At 40.7% G+C, this 18,422-nt stretch overlaps 1 protein-coding gene across 1 annotated transcript in view; it reads right to left on the reverse strand.

Moving 5' to 3' along the window:
- Positions 1 to 7,650: 7,650 nt before the first annotated feature.
- The window catches only part of NSG2 (neuronal vesicle trafficking associated 2), a 48,183-nt gene continuing 37,411 nt past the window's right edge, over positions 7,651 to 18,422 (reverse strand). Inside the window, exons 3-4 of the mRNA XM_069102722.1 lie at positions 8,059 to 8,169; positions 7,651 to 7,880 (exon numbers count right to left, since the gene is read on the reverse strand). Coding sequence (XP_068958823.1) covers positions 7,686 to 7,880; positions 8,059 to 8,169 — 306 coding nt within the window. The 3' untranslated portion in view covers positions 7,651 to 7,685. The remainder of the gene's footprint in view (positions 7,881 to 8,058; positions 8,170 to 18,422) is intronic.

Below are 18,422 nucleotides of genomic sequence, written 5' to 3' on the forward strand. Positions count from 1 at the left end.
CTACCTCAGCTCTCCTCCGCGGCATTGCTCTCAATGGCGCCAGCAAGCAAATCACTGGGGAAGAACAGGATGACGCACTCACTGCTGCAGCTCTGATTGGATGCAGCTTGGAGCGCGGCGTGCATTTCACAGGAAGGGGGGGGGATGGTGCATACAGAGGGTACCATAATGTAGTGTGTAGCGCAGGGGATCACCTTCACTACAGTAGCAATCTCAATAGGGCTTATTTTCGGGGGAGGGCTTATTTTAGAGGAATCTTACACAGTAAGGGGAGGGCTTATTTTCGGGATAGGTCTTAATATCAGGGAAACACGGTATCTGAAAAATGGGGGTATTAATATTTATACTACCAAAGAGTTATTGGAAGGAGAGCACTTTGTAAAGCTTAAAGTGCTATAGAATTGTGAGTTCTTAGTTTCCCTGAAGTTCTCCTTCATCTGTAAAATGGAGATTATAATACCTAAATTAACTCCCATATAAGACTTTGAAGGAAGGGGGCGGCTAGGTGGCGCTGTGAATAGAGCACTGGCCCTGGAGTCAGGAGGACCTGAGTTCAAATCCGGCCTCAGACACTTAACACAAAAAACTAGCCGTGTGACCTTGGGCAAGTCACAACTCCAATTGCCCTGCTTATCCCCCTCCAAAAAGCAAAAAAAAAAAAGAAGAGACTTTGAGGGAAGGAAAGGGTTATGGAAATGAGTTATGATTCATATTTATAATGTTAATAATAATAAATTCAAATTCACAAACATTGATAAAGTATCTGCTGTGTGCAAGACATTTCGCTAGCTACTAAGAATGCAAGGCAAAGCAAAGCAGAAAACGCTGACACCCCACAGTGTGGGAAGAAAGATAATGCATGGAAAGTGACATTGATGTTGCCATGGTAACGTGCCTGTACCCATCTGTTAAAGGGAGTTATTTTTTAAAATCTCTGTGATAAGTCCAGCATCTGCCTTTACAAAAAAAAATAAAATAATCCCTGGAATTTAATTTTTATTTTTCTTCACATAGGCCTGCCCTATTCTCCCAGGATGTTTCAGTTTTGCTTCAAGGAAGGGATGGCCTAGCCATTTGGACTTTCACTTGCCCTGAAGAAGGATGCTACCCTCTCATTATTTTGGTCTGACTGAAGGGATGCTACACTGGCCCCATATCTCGGAGACCATGTTGTATAGTAGAAAGAATGCTGGCCATGGAATCACAGGTGGGAGACTTGAACCCAGAGGGGATCTCAGAAACCCTCTATTCCAACCCTCTTTGTTTAACAGAGAAGGGAAACTAAAGCTGAGAGAGTGAAGAAGGTTTGCCTAATATCCCCCTGGGAAGTGTGTAGAAAAACTCAAATGAGAGATGGATCAGATTGTAAATCTAGTGTTTTTTGCACTGATTCTGGACCTCAGCTTCCTTAGTTATGTATAATGTACGTAAAAACAATTTCACAACCTACTTCACAAGGTCATTGTGAGGAAAGTGACTTGTAAGCCATAAAATGCTATTGAAATATTATTATTGCTCAATTTAGAACCTTATTTCTCTGCCTCCTCATTCTTCCTTTCCTTCTCCCCATACAACTTCGGGGGTGAACCATCTTTGATCTCTGGACATAGCCCTGGAGAAGTTTTCTGGTGGCTACCTCAGTATCCTGGGCCATTTTTCCATAATAGCTACTGGGTTACTCTAACAAGTTCCTTGAGACTGAGCTCCCAGAATGCTGTGTGATTGAGAAGCCTAGACTGGATGATGTCATGTTAGCAGTCCTCAGAAGAGTCTGAAATAGATTCAGTGGCAAGGCCTAGCTAAAAAAAAAAAAGAGTCCTGGACCAAAATTCAGAACATCTAGATTCTAGTCACAGATCCATCAATAACTAACTTTGTAATTTTGTGGCAGTCACTCTTTTAGCCTCATTTCCTCATCCACAAAATCAGAATCATAAAATTTGTCCTAACTACCTTAGGGGATGGTATAAGGAAAGAATTTTGTACATTCATTTTAACTCAATGGAACAAACATTTTTTAAGCATATATTATGTCCAAGGCACCAAGCACTTGGTTCTGAAAATACAAAGACAAAAACCAAAACAGTCCCTGCTTTCTAAGAAATTACATTCTACTAGGGGTTACAACATGTACACAGAATCCTGGCTGACACTGTTTACCCCTGGGACGAGGAACAAATTCGTTTCACCTCCCAGGCCTTAATTTCCTTATCTGTTAAATGAGGGGGTTGGAGTACATCTCCACAGAGGTCCCTTCCAGCTCTGATTCTATGATGCTAACCAAATGTAAGATAATTTGAGATAAGGGGGTAAGGATGAAGTGGCCCCTGAGCTGAAGCATTAAGGAAACCAAGGATGATAAAAGATGACAGTAAGATGGAAATATATGCTCGATGTTGAGGGAAAGAGGGGAGATTGAAGCCTGTGTGAAGGTACAGAATTGGGAAACAGAATGTTTAATTTGAAGGACAGTCTAGTTTGGGTATAATGCAGAGTGAATGAAGGGAAGTAATGTAAAACATATCTGAAAAAGAAGACTAGATTGTTACAGGCTTCAAATGCCAGGTTGAGATGTTTGTAGTTTACCCTAGAGGCATAAGGGGTTCCTGTAGATTTCTTTTAGCAGGTGATGGACATGGACAGACCTGTGATTCAAGATTATTTAGGGTTAGATTTATAGATTTGGGAATCATCTACATAGAGACTCCATGGGAGCTAAGATCACAGAGAATCTAGAGAGAAAGAAGAGGAAAGAACCCAGGAAAGTGGTAGATATCCATGCTTATTATGGGGCTGGAGAAGGTGATTATCCGGCAAGGATTCTGAGAAGTGGTCAGAGAAATAGCAGTAAAAGAAGAAACGGGCATCATTCCAGAAACCAAAAAAAACAAAACCATTCAGAGCAGTGCCAAAAGCTGAGAGATTTTAAGTAGAAAAGGTATGGGACTTAGCATTTAAGGGAGCACTGCTAACCTTAGAGAGGGCAGAGTGTTCATTGAGAAACAATATCAGAAACCAGATTGCAGGGGAATTGAAGAGTGGGAGGTAAGGAAAGGTGGCAGTGAGGAATAACTTTGTCAAGGAGTTTGGTTATGAAAGGGAGAGGTTATACAGGTTAAGAGTTTGAGGGAATGACAGAGTCAAGAAAAGTATTTTGTTAATTTTTTGAGGGTCAGGAAGACCTGAGTATGTTGTAGGTCAAAGGGAGGTGGCTAGTAAATAGAAATTCAAGATGGCAGGGTTGATGATCAAAGGGGTAAACTCAGAGAAGATAGGAACAAGGTCACAGAGGGGCTGCCACTGGCAACAAGAGCTACAACTTCATGTAAGGTTGGAACAAAGGAGGAGAAAATGAAGAATTATGATGAAGTAGTTGAGGAGTCATCTCTATAATGGAAGAGAAGATGGAAATTCATGATGGATGGGATTTATATTCTCAGTAAAAAAAAAAGAGTTAAGGTCCTCTTTTGAAAGAGGTTTAGAAGTACAAAAGGCTTAGGAGACAGGAGATTTGGAACATCAACTATGGTCGTTTGATCACATAACAATCAAGAAGGGTCAAAGGATTGCCACACAGTAGTGAGGTCCAAGTCAAAATTAGAAGACATAAACCTGCAATGAATCTAGTTATAGGACTTCCTTCAGAGCTATTCAGTAACACACAAATAGGGCAGAGAATGTTAAATCAGGGTTGGGTTTTGGCAAGTCAATTACTAAATTTCTTGAAAATTAAAGAATGACTCTGAGAACGGTAAATGACTGCCTCAGTGATCAGGAGGCAGCATGGTATGCGGACAGGGAGTGGGACAAGATACTCTAGTTTTATGAACATGGCAAAACATTTTGTCTTTGAGACTTTGCTTTCTCATCTGTAAGTGGAGCAGTGGGTAAAGTGCCAGATCTGGAGTCAGGAAGACGCATCTTTCTGAATTAAAATATGACCTCAGACACTTACTGGCTATGTGACCCTGGCCTAGTCATTTAACTCTGTCTCTGTTTCCTCATCTGTAAGATGAGCTGAAGAAGGAATGGCACATTGCTCTAGTATCTCTGCCAAGAAAATCCCAAATGAGGTCACAAAGAGTTGGACACGACTGAAAAACAACAAAATGAGAAAACAAGTAGCTCTAATATTTATATAACAGGATTGTGGTAAGGCTCCAATGAGAAAATGATACAACACGTGAAAACTTTAGAGCATTATGTATTGGAAAAAGGAAAGAGGAAAGAAATATAGACAGTGAAGTATCGATGAATGGAATGAAGGGAGGGTCTGGAGGTCACAGTAAGAAACATAGTACATAGTTCTTCCTCCTAAGGGCCAACTATGCTGGAGGACCATGATAGAAGGAAACCCAGTACTAGAGTGTGACTAAGGATACAGTGTCTTCCAGAGTGATCCAGGCTTATGCGAACTTAAGAATATTAAAAGAGGATGGAAGATTAAAGAAAAGTCTATGATGAAAGGAAGGGCATCCACTGAGAGCAGTTCTAGGCAGCACAAGGGAAAGGAAGGACTCTAATGAATGGGAATGAGAGGGACAGGATAGTAGGGGAAGAAGGTGTTCAACTCAGCAAATGATGATTCCAAATCACAAACATAAAGAGAGAAGGAGGAAATGAAAGTTTGTTAGCTAGTTATATGATAGGGTATGTACCCGTTGACTAGATCTCCTACCCTTCAGGGTCTTAGGAAACAAGGATTGAACCCCCAAGGAGATCCAATTGCTTGGTGTCAATTCCTCTAATTCATCCCAAGATGGTGGTGGATGATACACACCCAGAAGACACCATCCATGTGAAACCTTGGTCCTTGTTTGGGCATGGTGCGTGAACCTCTGGTTTCAGACAAGGTCCTATTTTCCTAGTGGTGAAAGGCCTAGTAGCTGGGCACTAATGGCTATAGAAGGCTGAGACATTGTGTTTTCTCCTAGGTTGTAAGTGGGCACAGGACAGAGGAGTCCCACATTCACACTTGGCGGTGTGAATCACTTACCTTGATCTCACCTCCTGCAGCCTTGGTAGTGAAGCAAGTCTAAACAAAGGATCATCATTCCCTTGATATTATCTCTTTTTGTCAACAGGAATATCTGTTCTTTAAGGACCAGCCTCCCTGAGTTTGACCAAGCTTATTGCCAAAAGGTCAGCTACTAAGAAACAAAAGTATAAAGCAAACCTCAGGCCTATGCATTCATGGACAGAAAAAAAGAGGAAGAAAATTATAATGTCTCTGGACTTCCCATTCTTATTTAGCCAAAGCCTTGAAAATAATTTCACATTAATATGTAATAGTCTATGATTATTTTACAAATATTTTTATTTTATTTATATTACTCTCCCCAAATCCAGCCCCAGACACAACAACTAACACAAACTTGGTGCTCAATAAGTATTTGTTGAATGAATAAACATCCCTTTGAAGGAGAGGGCTTCACCTTTATTGTTAGCCCCATTTTACATAGAGAAGATATTCTAGGCTAAAGAAATGGCATGTGTATTCAAGGCTAGACTTAAGAATAGAAAACTAGCCCTGCATTTGCAGTTGGAAGTCAAGATCTGAAGTCCAGTTCTCCCACTTACTGGTTACATGATTTGGGGCAAATCATTTTGCCTCTCACAAACCTCAGTTTCCTCATCTGTCAAACGAGGTTGGCTCAGGTTGTTTCTTATATCTCCTCCAGCTCTAAATCCTACAGTTATCTATGAATTGTGAAGTTATGCACTAGGGAGTAAGGTTGCATTGGATGCTCTCTGAGTTCCTTTCCCGTTCTGCAGAGGCAAAGATTCTATTTTTCAATTTTGCCAAGGACCAGCCCTTTATAGAAAACTCTTTAATAGTTTGATTTTTTGTTACTCATCATTATAGAAGTACAAACTCCTCTCACCCCTGTTTTAGAATCAAGACCATCTTGAAACTCTATTTTGGAAAAAAAACCAAACTGTAACTTAACCTCTGTTTGCTTTTCTCACCTCTAAAATGAGGATAATAATGGCACCACACTCCCAGGGTGGTTGATAAATACTGTAAGGTACTGGGCACAGTTTGGCACATAGTAGGTGCTGTATAAATGCTAATAATTTTTTAAAGACCAGGCCTCCACAGACCCAGTTCCCACTCCTCCCTTCCCCCTCTCCCTTCCCCCCACCAATTTTTTCAGATCACTAACATATGAAATATCTGTTTTCCCAGGGTCCTTGGGATCCCTCTGTTCTAGTTGTCATACACACCCCTAGCTCCTTCCACTCTGCACCAGGATGCACAAAAGACACAGGGAGTCAAGAAAGGTGAGGACTCTCAGACACATCTATCTTTATTTTTTGTTTCTTCTCAGAAAAGTTCAAGAATTACACCAAAAAATACTTCAGTCTTCGCTACCTACTGACAAAAATACGCCACAAAATTATAAATCGCTCAGCAGTTTGATGGGGGTCATTTTTTGTTTGTTTTCCATTTCTAGTGACAGATGAATTTACAGGTGAATCATGGCGGGGACAGAAAATCAGCTGATAGCTTCTGGCATGACTGTTTCACTATACTATTTTCTCTATGTAGTTGCTGAGTATAATGGCATTGATAGCTTCACCAGATCTAGGCCTCTTCTACAATACCCTTCTAACCAGCCCGCTCGAGATTTCCGAGAAGCCTACCCCACACTTCAGTCTTGCTAACCTGAGTCTATGCCCATCTTTCCTACATGAAAGCTCTATGGGCTTCACCGTGGTCTGCCCAGGACATATTAGCAGATGGAAGGCCTAGAAAAATAACAGGTCAATAATGGTATCCAGTCCCCAGTATACATATGTGCAAAATCTGACCTTGCTGTAGAATGAGTACTGCAGGCAGAAGCCAGGTTTAAGAAGCTGTACCAAGGGCCCTCTGGGTAGCGTCTTACGGGCAAGAACTTCATCTCATTCAGAGAAAAGGTAAGTTTACACTCCAAGCCACAAAGTCTTCCCACAGCTGGATAAGTAGGTAAGCCTTTCTTTCTCCTGCTCACTCAGTGAGGCTGAAAATACTTCCACTATCAACTTCACTTTGCTTCTTCAAATGACCTCCCCTTGGTACCTGTAGTTTCTATGAAGCAGTGAGGCCAGGCCCGTTCAGGCCAGTTCAGGCCCAGATGGAAGATTACAGATCACCTCACCACACACACGGAATGAAAGATTCCCCCCTGCCTCCCCAACCCTTTCCCACCCCCCCACACATTGGAAAACTGGCTTTGTATCCATCCTCCTCAGCCTGCCCTGGCCATGGCCATACTCTCTCACCTAATAGGACCTTAGGAGATCCTGCCCTTTCGGTTGGTGTCATTGGGATTGGGCCAGGTTTCTGGGAGAGTGACTTGTTTTTTATTTCATTTTGTGTGGGGTTTTTTTTTTTTGTTTTTTCCCTAACAAATAGTAAGCAATGTTTTGAAAAATATTTTACATTGTAACAATCAACACCAAACATGCCTTTGTACAAGAGCTCGACTCAGTAAGTTACAAATCAACGAGAATAACAATGGACCAAAGTAATATCGATTCAAACTCCTCCAGTGTGGTCATTCAGGCTGGCTCCTCCCTCTGTGGAACCCTGGGAAGACAGTGTTGTCAGGTACCTGGGGCATGGGCTTAGCTGAGCCTGTGTCCCCTCCCCCCGCCCCCCTCCCTTCCCCTTCTCTTTCCCCCACTGGTGGGCATCTTTAATGGCCATCTGCCTTCACAGCCTTTGATTCGTGGCTTATAGGTCCTGCTGCAGAGAGCCAGGGGGCGATGGCCCTGGAGCTGGTCTGCTTGGCCACGCTGTAGTGGCTTATGACAGTGTAGAATCGGCCCCGGGAGCTGGAATCCTGTGCTGAGTAATAGGCGTCCAGGGAGGTTGGGATGCACCGTTTGTGCTGAGGGAGAAAGAGAAACACAAATGTGACCATAGGTGACTTTTCACCTAGGACCCAGACCCACTGGGGGCCCAATCCATTTACCTTATTCAGATGCCAATGGAGACAAGCCTATAACATGACACCCAATTAGATGCCCCCATTAGCTCTGGCAGCTCCTTTGGTGGGTATCCCTTACCTTATAAACAAATCCATCTGGGCAGCTGTGGTCATAGGTGAAAGCCTTGTAAACCACCAGAAATACAATGCAGGCCAGAAATGCCAGAGCCAGGCTGACAAGAATAGTGACCTATGAGAGAAATGTGCTGTTAGTCTCCACGTAGGGAATAGATACATCAAAGCAACCTGACAATTCAATGTCATGTTTGCATTTTCACTGGATTGTTAAGAAGGCTGGGATGTTGGGGAAAGAAGGAGAACTGAGCTGGCAGTAAGGAGGTCTGCCTTTTTACATCCTTCCTCCACCTGCTGTGTGACCCCCAACAAATCAATTCTCCTATTTGGACCTCAGGTTCCTCCTAAATAAAATGAAAATATTTAATGAGATTATCTTGAACATTCCTTCCAGTTTAGACATATATTTTCTATAATGCCTCCTAACTCCCTCATTTTTTATTCTACATCCTAAACTTCCTTCAAGTTTGGTCATTTGATGGTATAAGGTTTGTAAGAAAAGATTATTAATAACCAATATCTTGGGTAGATTCAGAGGCTCTCCCCTTTTTCTAAATTTCTCATTTAAAAAAGTTCAGTTTTTCCACTGATAATGAGATTTCATTAACTCTCTTGGTCAGATCCCACCCTACCAGACCAGAAATTTAATCTAGGGTGGGGAAGCCTGTTGTGTTCAGCTCAGACTTGGGTGGGGTATACATTCTTTGAACTGATAGCCTAAAGCTATGGGTGGTCTGCTACAGAGATACTTTCTCTATCCAAGAGATACTCAGTCCTTCATTTTAATGTAGCTCACTTCCAATCAGTTAACCAATTAGATCTGATTGCTGTTTGATGGAACACCCACTATTTTGAAGGGTATATAAACTGCAAATCCCACCACCATGATTGATTTTGGTCTAAGAGGGCTGATCCTTTTATTAATAACCTGCTGGCCTTATTAATAAAATGACTAAATTACTCAGAAATTATTTCTCTCAAACCTTTTTAAATGTCATAGTTACTAAGGTCCCTCTCAGCCTTGACATTCCAAGCTCAAATTTTTAAGATCCTTTTCAGATCTGATGCTATGTGAGTACAGCTTCACATCATATTTAGAACACAGCTGAGTATATGATATATCTCTCCAACTCTGTCTGACTCTTTGCCCCACACTGCCTGTCATGCCCCTGCAGGCCTTGCCCCTCAGGCCAAAGGAGCTTCCATGCTTAAAAATGCTTCCCTTTCACTTTGCTAAAACCTTAACATACCTCAGTGGAGACAGTAAAAACAACTGGCTAAGCAAAAATCAGGATTTTAAAAAAGAATGAGTAATATGATCCTGATGTAATAAGGAAACCAAGAATTGCCCTCCCTCTCACCCATTATAATGGAATAAACTATTTACTTTTATAAAGGAGACTGGGAATAGCAGATATGAGTCAGGAAGACCTGAGTTCATTACAACATGGCGGAACAGAAAGATCATTGAAATGATAATCATGGGATCCTGACCTGCAAAAGCCCCTGGAGAGCATTTAGTGAAAACTCTTTACTTGAAAGACAGGGGAATTAAGGCCCAGAGAAAGGAGGTGAATTGTTCAAAGTCATACATAAGTGGCAGAGCCAAGATTTGAACCCATGGCAAACTGGAAGTGCTGGAAGGGCATGAGGGCAACAATACAGAAGACACAGAACACATTTTATCACATTCTCTGAGATTTTATAAACCATGATATCCCTACTGTTGTTCAGCTATTTTAGTCATGTCCAACTCTTCATGACCCCGTTTTCTTGGCAAAGATACTGGAGTGGTTTGCCATTTCCTTCTCAAGCTCATTTTACAGAGGAGGAAACTGGGGCAACCAGGGTTGAGTGACTTGCCCAGGGTCACACAGGAAGGAACTGTCAGAGGCCATATTTGAACTCAGGAAAATGAGTCTTACTGGCTCCAGGCCAAGCACACAATCTACCATGCCACCTAGCTGCTCTTACAGTGATATTAAACACTGATCAAACCCAAGAAATAGTATAGGCTTCCAGAGAGATAATTATAACTTTCATTTCTAAAGGTATTAAGGCTTAAAACTGCTTTCCTCAAAACAACCCTGTGAGGTGGGCAGTACAAGTATTATTGTACCCATTTTACTAATATAAGCTGAGAAGGAGAGAGATAAATGACTTGCCTGCAATCACTCAGCTAATAAATATCAAACCCAAGATTAAAACTCAATGCTCCCAACTCCAGGTCCAATGTTTTTGTTTTTTACTAAATCAGGCTGTCTCTGCCATATGTACATATGTTGTGAATAGACAAGACAGCTCAGAGAGAGAGAGAAACTCCTTAAGGGTGACTAAAGAACTATGGGGGGAAAAATACAAACTCAGAAAGTTTCCTTGCTTGTAAAATGAGGGGAATGGCAAAGGTAATATAATATAGTGTGATAAACATTTATCAAATGCTTGCTCTGTGCCAGACACTGTGCTAAGTGCTAGGGATATGAATTTTTTTAAATGTTCTATAAAATCTCTGAATCTTGTGACTTACATAATACTACGAATTGGGATTATTTAACTCCCAACCCAGATGTGAGAAGAAACTTAATTATGAGTTTATTAGGTAATTATTAAAAGTTCTTGCTGGGTTAGCCCAGAAGTTGTTGATGCTCCTTAAAGAGCACCAGATTGCCTCTCTATAAAGTAAGGCTTCAGATCTGGTTTTACTACTAACTAACTGGCTGTGTGACTTTGGGAAGATCTCTTCCCCTCCCTGAGGAGAAATAAGAATAATGAAGCAGATAATATTTAAGGACCATAGCTCTTAAGGTAGTAGCTCTGACAGTGTAGTACAGTAGAAGGAGTATTATATTTGCAATTAAAAGAGAGCTAGATTCCAAATCCTGCCTTACTGGCTATGTGACCTTGGTCATCTCACTGAGCCTCATTGTACTTATCTGTAAAATGGGGGAAGTAGTAAGTATAGTAGCCAATTTGCAAGGTTGTGCTGTGATGATTTAATGCAACAATATTTCTAATTTACTTTGTGAAATTTAAAGGAAAGTCTTTGGAGAGTAAAATGAGATATTTATTTACAGAAACAAAATAAAGCATTTTCTCACTTGGGAAAATGATGTAAAGAAAGGACTTCAGAAAAGTCCCTGCTTTTAAACTTTGAGAGGAACTTAATACTATCTAAAATAACTTTAGGCAATATTTGCTCACCCTGCTAATTTAGAAGTCTGTATGCTTTTGATGAAGAGCTGTCTTTATAAATGAGTTAGCTCTTTGCTTATAGAAGTAGTGAAGTAGTGTGGGTATGCGTATGGATATACCTTTCCTACAAAACTAGACTTGCCCATCAAAATCACCGTCCTTATAAAATCTCACATCACAGCCCAGAACTCCATTTGCTGCTTTCCCATTCCCGATCAGAGGCAGCACCCTCATGGCACTCCTGTGCCCTTTGTCCCTTTGGAAATTTGGCTTTTCATTCCAGATTTTAGCCCTGTTTGTATGGAAATTTTTCATAAAACAAATGGTCTTTTTCTTTTTCTCTGAACTTGCCTCAATTGATTTCCATGATTTGTTAGTGTCACACACTCTAGGAGAGGTGTATTCCCTAGCCATGGTGCTGATTGGTCTTTACTACTGCTACTACTACTACTACTACTACTACTACTACTACTACTACTACATGTACTACTACTACTACTATTACTACTACTACTACTACTACTGCTACATCCTCCCTTCCCCTGACCATGGTGCTGGCATAGATGGGGGGGAGGAATACTTTTTATAAAGTTCAAAACACAAAAGAAATAAGGAGAGGGAGATACCATTTAATAATTTCCTAGGTACACTATCTGAAGAGGGTAAAGGGTTTCATTTAAAAAAAAAATTACCCTCTAGTCCAATGCTTGACATATAGCTGGCAATTAATAAATACTGGTTGATTGAGTGAATGATTAAGTATAATATCATTGTGCTCTTTATCTGCTTAGCTGAAATTAGAAGAGAGTTTGAAGAGTCTTTAAAGATCATTTGAGTCAATACTCTCATTTTTCAGTTGAGGTAACTGAAATCCAGAAAGGTAGAGATTAGAGTTCAAAAGTCACACAGATAGTAATAGAATTAGGACTCAAACCCAGAGCCTATAAAGAGGATTTATCTGACAATTCAGGCCTCCACCCGCAAAAGAAAGTGGAGGGAAATAATGAGGAAATAAAAGGTTAGTTTGAATCATATATTTTACTGAATACATTAATTTAGCTAGGAAGCTTTGGTTTTGGAGCAAGATTTCCAATTAGGAATGAACTAATGGAATACTGGGGCTGAGACCATTTGGAATCTGGAGAAAATTACTAAGTTAGGATCTATATGAGGACTCCTATAAGTAGCTATACCTTATAGGATGGTCAATTGTTTTTATAATATCTCAAACAAACAGCTGTATCAGAAAAAAAAAAAAGCCCTGGTCTAGGAATCAAGAAATGTCCCAAAATGAGCTGGTTCCAGCTCTGGCACTAGCTTGTGGTCTGACCTTGAGGAGGTCACTTCTCACTGTGAGCCTCACTTGCCCCATCCATAAAATGAGAGGTTTGGACTAGATGACTCCCAAGGTACCTTAGGCAGTAAGCCCTTTGGGATCAGGGATCACACTTTATCTAAACATTATTATATCTCCTCATTGCATAGCACAGTGTTTTGTACACTAGGTAACACTTACAATATTGCTATACCTTCTATATCTAAAATTTCATCATTCTAAGCCACCCTGTTATTCCTAAAGAAATAATCAGAAAATACATGATCTGGAAAAGGAATGTTCAGCTCAGAGATTAGGCCATGGAATGAAATGGGCCTGCTTAGACTCGTTTGATTTTACTCAGTTTCTCTATCATTCATATAATCACAATGCTATAAAGGATAGGATTGGTGTAATTATGGAACCTGAGCACCACAGGAAGATAGTCTGTTTGGGAGCCACAGCACCTCTCCTTTCATAGTACCCTACAAAAGGATCAGAGATCTAGAGTTGGAAAGGACCGTAGACAACTTACTCATTTCTTAAACTGGCAAACTCTGGCCCAGCAAGACCAAGTGTCTTGCCTTCAGTCATGCAGATTGTTAGTGGTGAAGAAATCATGATTCAAACTCCGGTCCTAGGGTGCCCAAGCTCAGTTTTAACTAAACTTCCACCTCCCATAGAAGTGGTGAAGTTACGGGAAATGCAGAAATTGATGAGGAATGGGAAGAGGAACAGTAGTCATCCCCACAACTAACATATCCACAGTGCACTTAGCACGCATTACCTCAGGTGACCCTCATGAAAAACCTGTAAGACTATCAGTAGTCCATGTATAACCATGATTATCTCCAATTAGTAGGTAAAGAAACTGAGGTTCAAAGAGTTAAACGCGTACCTAGAATACCCAGGAAAGAGTGGAATTGGAACTTTAACCTAGATAAAAATCCAGGGTACTTTCCCCTATATCCTGGAAGCCTAGGGTGTAGGATGGGTACCTGGAATAGGCCCTAAGTACCACTTGGTTTATTTTGTAAACATCCCTCTCCCTCTACCATAAGCATACTTATTATTTGACACAAACAGCTTCTCTGTCTGCTCGAAGGCACTGACTTAGCTGGGTTTGTGGCAGAATGAATATAGGAATAAACAAACCAGTCTTCCAATAGGACTTTTTACTCTAATATCCCGGTCTTATCTTAACAGAGCAATCTGATCAGTATTTTATCTGACATGGAAAGTCATAATCAATCATATTCCTTGATTTTCTTCTCATCTGTCCACTGATCCTCCAAAAAATACAATAAGTTTTGCGGTGTTTTTTTTTTTTATAAACACCTGGTTTTACTGTATTCTTAAATCAGAGATCCCTACAGGGCTATTTAGTAGATTGGCTCAAACTCACACAAGCCTTCCTTTTTCTTCGCTCACTTGCATTTCCATGGAATTTCAACTTTGCAATGTGAGGTAATGTTATACTTCAATGTTTAGCTGGATCTATGATTTCAACCTTGTGAGAACTTCTTCCATCAGTGCAAGTCACAATCTCCTATGCTTTCTTATCTTATACTATTCTCTTCTATTGTCTTCCCTTAAATGCTCCATATCCAATGCCCTAGAGGCTTTGCTCTGATGGTTTTCATATTCCATGGTTGCCTGCACAACACCCAGGCTGACTGGCAGTGACCCCACATTCTTGTTATAGGACTGGCCTATCTCCTTTTCCTGTCTTAAACACCCTTTGTGCCTCCCCTCGTAGGTGAGCCAGCAGTGATAACCTGCTGTATTTATTTATACTCGATACACTCTTTCCATCACCCCATGTGCAGTTGTGCAATTGTGATTTTCCTGACAGTTTTATTCTGTCATTAGAAGTCTAAGAGCATCAGGTCGAGAATACTGGCATTTGATAAGCTTTGGTAGAAGCATACAGCTTGCGATCACTGATGATACATAACTGATGATTATCACATATGGTGGTAAAAAGATCAGCTAACATTTCTCCAGAGTTTTAAATTTTAAAAAATGTTTTCTTTGTAACAACCTGGTGAAACAGTTTAGTACAAGTACTGTTATTACACTCATTTTACAGATGAAGAAACTGAGGCTCAGACAGGTCAAGTGATTTGTCCAGGGTCACATAGTTTGAAGGTGTCAAAGCCATTCAAACCCAGGACTCCAGACTTCTAGTTCAATGACCTCTCCACTATGGTATGATACTAACATAAAATTCTTTCTTCTGAGCTGATATGACAAAAATGTTGCTGAAACCCAGAGGGAAAAGTCAGAGTAGGAAAGGAAAAGAAAAGATCCACCCACATTCTGCCAGTCCTTGAATGAAGATATAGTGCTCTAGTTATTGCAGAAAATATGATGCTTCATTAGCATTCAAATAGTCAAGAATCTCAATTCAGTAATGCCCAATGAACCTCAACTTTCTTATGAATAACATGAACCCTGGAAATCTCAGAGCAATAAAAACACTCACACAGGGGAAACAAAACTTGCGAGGAGCTGAAATATAGATGCACAACAGACATTAATCTTTTGTAAATGGAAGCAAGATGGGGACTTATGGGAGGAAGAATTAGCATTGCACATTCCCCTAACAGGACCCGTAAGGCTACAGGGATAGAGAACTAGAAGAAAGCTTGATGGAAGCTCGGCCTCCTCAAATGAAAAGGTCTGAAAAGTCCTTTAGTACATTTTGTCTCTTTCCTTTCCCCTTTCTTAAGAATAAACCTTAAAACCATATAGTTGTAGATTCCCTAAGTGACAAGGGATTTTAATGATCAACCAGGCAGCCTATTACCAATAGGACAAATAGTGTCTATAAAATTCCCAATAAGTGGCAATGAAGGCTTCGGTGAAAGACCTCTAGTGAGGCAAACTCACCACCCTCGAGGGCCAGTGCGTTTTCTTTTTTGCTCAGTGTACTTGTTAAGAAATATTTCTTTACATTGTGTCAAAATATGCCGTGCTATAACTTCTACCCACGACTGCTAATCCTAGACCCGGCATTTAAGCTTTGTCTCCTCTCTTGGACCCAGCACCATGAAGGAACGCAGAAAAAGAAATCTAATCCCACTTCCTCATCATCCCCCTGCTGATAGTTAAAAAAAAAAAAAAGAAATATTACACTAAGTCTTTTTACCTCCAGGAAAACACCCTAATACCTTCAAGTGATCCTTAAAATTATGGATTCAACTCCCCTCTCCATCCTTGTTGCCGTTTTGACTTAGTCCAGCTTGATTCCCTTCAGAAAGGCTTAAAATATTAATATGCCTCCCCACAGCATACCACACCAATTGTGACAATGAGCAGAGACTCTGTTGTTACTGGCCATGTCTATATGAGCAAAATAGATAGCTTGGGTAAGTCAATGACCCTCTGTAAAATGGGGATAATAATACTTGCACTACATACCCTAAAGAGTTGTTACAGAGAGAGCAAGTTATAAAACTTAAAACACCACATAAAAGTGAGGTATCATCTTTATTAATTAATTATTAATAATAGAAAAGAATCTGGTAACCTTCAGGTTGTATGAAATACAAATCATTGGGGTGGCCAGGTAGCACAGTGAGTAAGAGCACTGGCTCCAGTGTCAGGACAACCTGGAGATCGAATCCCAGGCTCAGACACTTAGCATCCACCCAGAAACACCTGACCGTGTAACCTTGAGCAAGTTACTTAACCCCAATTGCTTAGGGGTGGCCAGGTGGCTCAGCAAGTAAGAGCACTGGCTCCAGTGTCGGGATGACCTGGATCAAATCTGGGCTCAGATACTCAGCACCACACCCAGAAATAACTGGCCGTGTAACCTTGAGCAAGTTACTTAACCCTGATTGCTTAAAAAAAAAAGAAAAGAAATACAAATCATGGTCATCATCCTCATTACCATTAATCAGCAGAGTCCAGGGATATTGCTGTACCAAAGAGCATGTTAGAAGGGTCCATCTGAACAAGGTACAAATGTCAGAGGGGCTACATCTTCTGATCCCCTCTAGGTTAGGGATATGACTCTGAATAAATGACTCAAACTTCCTTGGCTTCATTTTCCTTCCTTGTGGACAAAGGAAGTTGTATCAGATAATCACTATGATTCCTTCCAGCTCTATAGCCTGTGACCCTACATAGCCACATATGGTTAGAAACTATTTTTGCTACCTTCTCACTGACTTCCACTCTTTTGAATAGCAGAACAGGAGACTTAATAGTTGTTTATACTGAACATTTTGCATCTCTTTATTGGAGTAATTTTGCTTTTTAATTCTCTTCCTTTGCTACATTGTGAATACTACTAAGTCCAGTATGATGTGTGACTTCATTGGAAAGGAAACCAACATTTATTAAGTCTACTATGTGTCAGTCACTGTTCTTTGCATTTGATCCTCACAACAACCCTGGGAGTTAGGTGATATTATCACCATTTTACAGATGAGGAAACTGAGACAGACAAAGATTAAGTGACTTGCCCAGGATCACACAGCTAGGAAGCATCTGAGGCTAGATTCAAACTCAGTTCTTCCTGATTTTAGGTTCAGTGCTCTATCCTCTGGCCACCTTGATGCATGCAGCAAATACTTCTTTGCAGTATGGTAGGCTTTTGTCCAGACTGGACACCACCTTGTTAAGTGACAGATTGCTATACTGTTTTCTCAGTCTTGTGGGGATTATTGAAAGCAATGTACCAATTTATTGAGTTAGGATGAAGCATCGCTAGTTCATCTAGAACATTTGTAAAAATGGAGGTTGGTTCAGATTTCTAGTTTTTACTACTACTGCTACTACTACTACTACTACTACTACTACTACTACTACTGCTACTACTACTACTACTGCTACTGCTACTGCTACTACTACTACTACTACTACTACTACTACTACTACTACTACTACTACTGCTGCTGCTGCTGCTGCTGCTGCTACTACTACTCTACTACTGCTACTTGCCCTCACTGCATCACGCCTCTCCCCAACCTGCTATACTCTGGGCTATTATTTATGGAAAGGGCATTCACAAGTTCACTTTGTCCCAGGTGAAACCGCTAACAAACGCTGGGCACAAGTGAGAAGTCTTCATTATTTGCCCCTTAAGTAGAAAGAGTACCAGATGTGGAGTCAGAGGACCTGAGTTTAAATCCCAACAAGGCAGTATAACTAGAAATATTTTCAATTTAGGGCAGCTAGGTAGCACAATGGATAAAGATATAGATAAATGGGCCTGGTCATATAGTTTGTTAGGTACAGTTAGAACCTGAACTTAGGCGTCCTGATTCCAAGCCCAGTGTTCTTTTTCCTATACCTAAAGACTTATGACCTTAGAAGCAGGACCCTGTTATTTTCAATGGGGGAGGGGGGATGGAGGAGAGAACTTGGAAATGAAAATAAAAATAAAATGAAATAATATTTTTAAAAAGTAGGACCCTGAAAGTAATAATATTTTAAGGAGAGCCATTAATTTAGAACAGACCAGAGATCGCCTAGTCTAACCAGCTTCCAAGATGAATACTCTCTATAGCAGCACTGACAAATGAGGAGTCAAAGATCACTCCAAAGTTGCAAACTCACAGGAGGATGGTAGTGTAGGTTTTGAAGGAACGATAAGGAATTCTGTTTTGGTCATATTGTTTGAAATGCCTACAGAGAATCCAGTTCAAAATGTTTAATAGTGTATTGGTGACAGGGGATTGGAGTTCAGGAGAGAGGATGAGAGGGGTGGCTAGGTGGCACAGTGAGTAAAGCCCCAGAGTCAGGAGGACCCGAGTTCAGTTCCGGCCTCAGACACTTAACACCCACACACAAAAAAAACTAGCCGTGTAACCTTGGACAAGTTAGAGAAAGAGAGAGAGAGAGAG

The sequence above is a fragment of the Petaurus breviceps genome, unplaced genomic scaffold, assembly GCF_028583685.1.
Source record: "Petaurus breviceps papuanus isolate PSGF00001 unplaced genomic scaffold, PetGlider_PUasm1.0 551, whole genome shotgun sequence".
Lineage (NCBI taxonomy): Eukaryota > Metazoa > Chordata > Mammalia > Diprotodontia > Petauridae > Petaurus > Petaurus breviceps.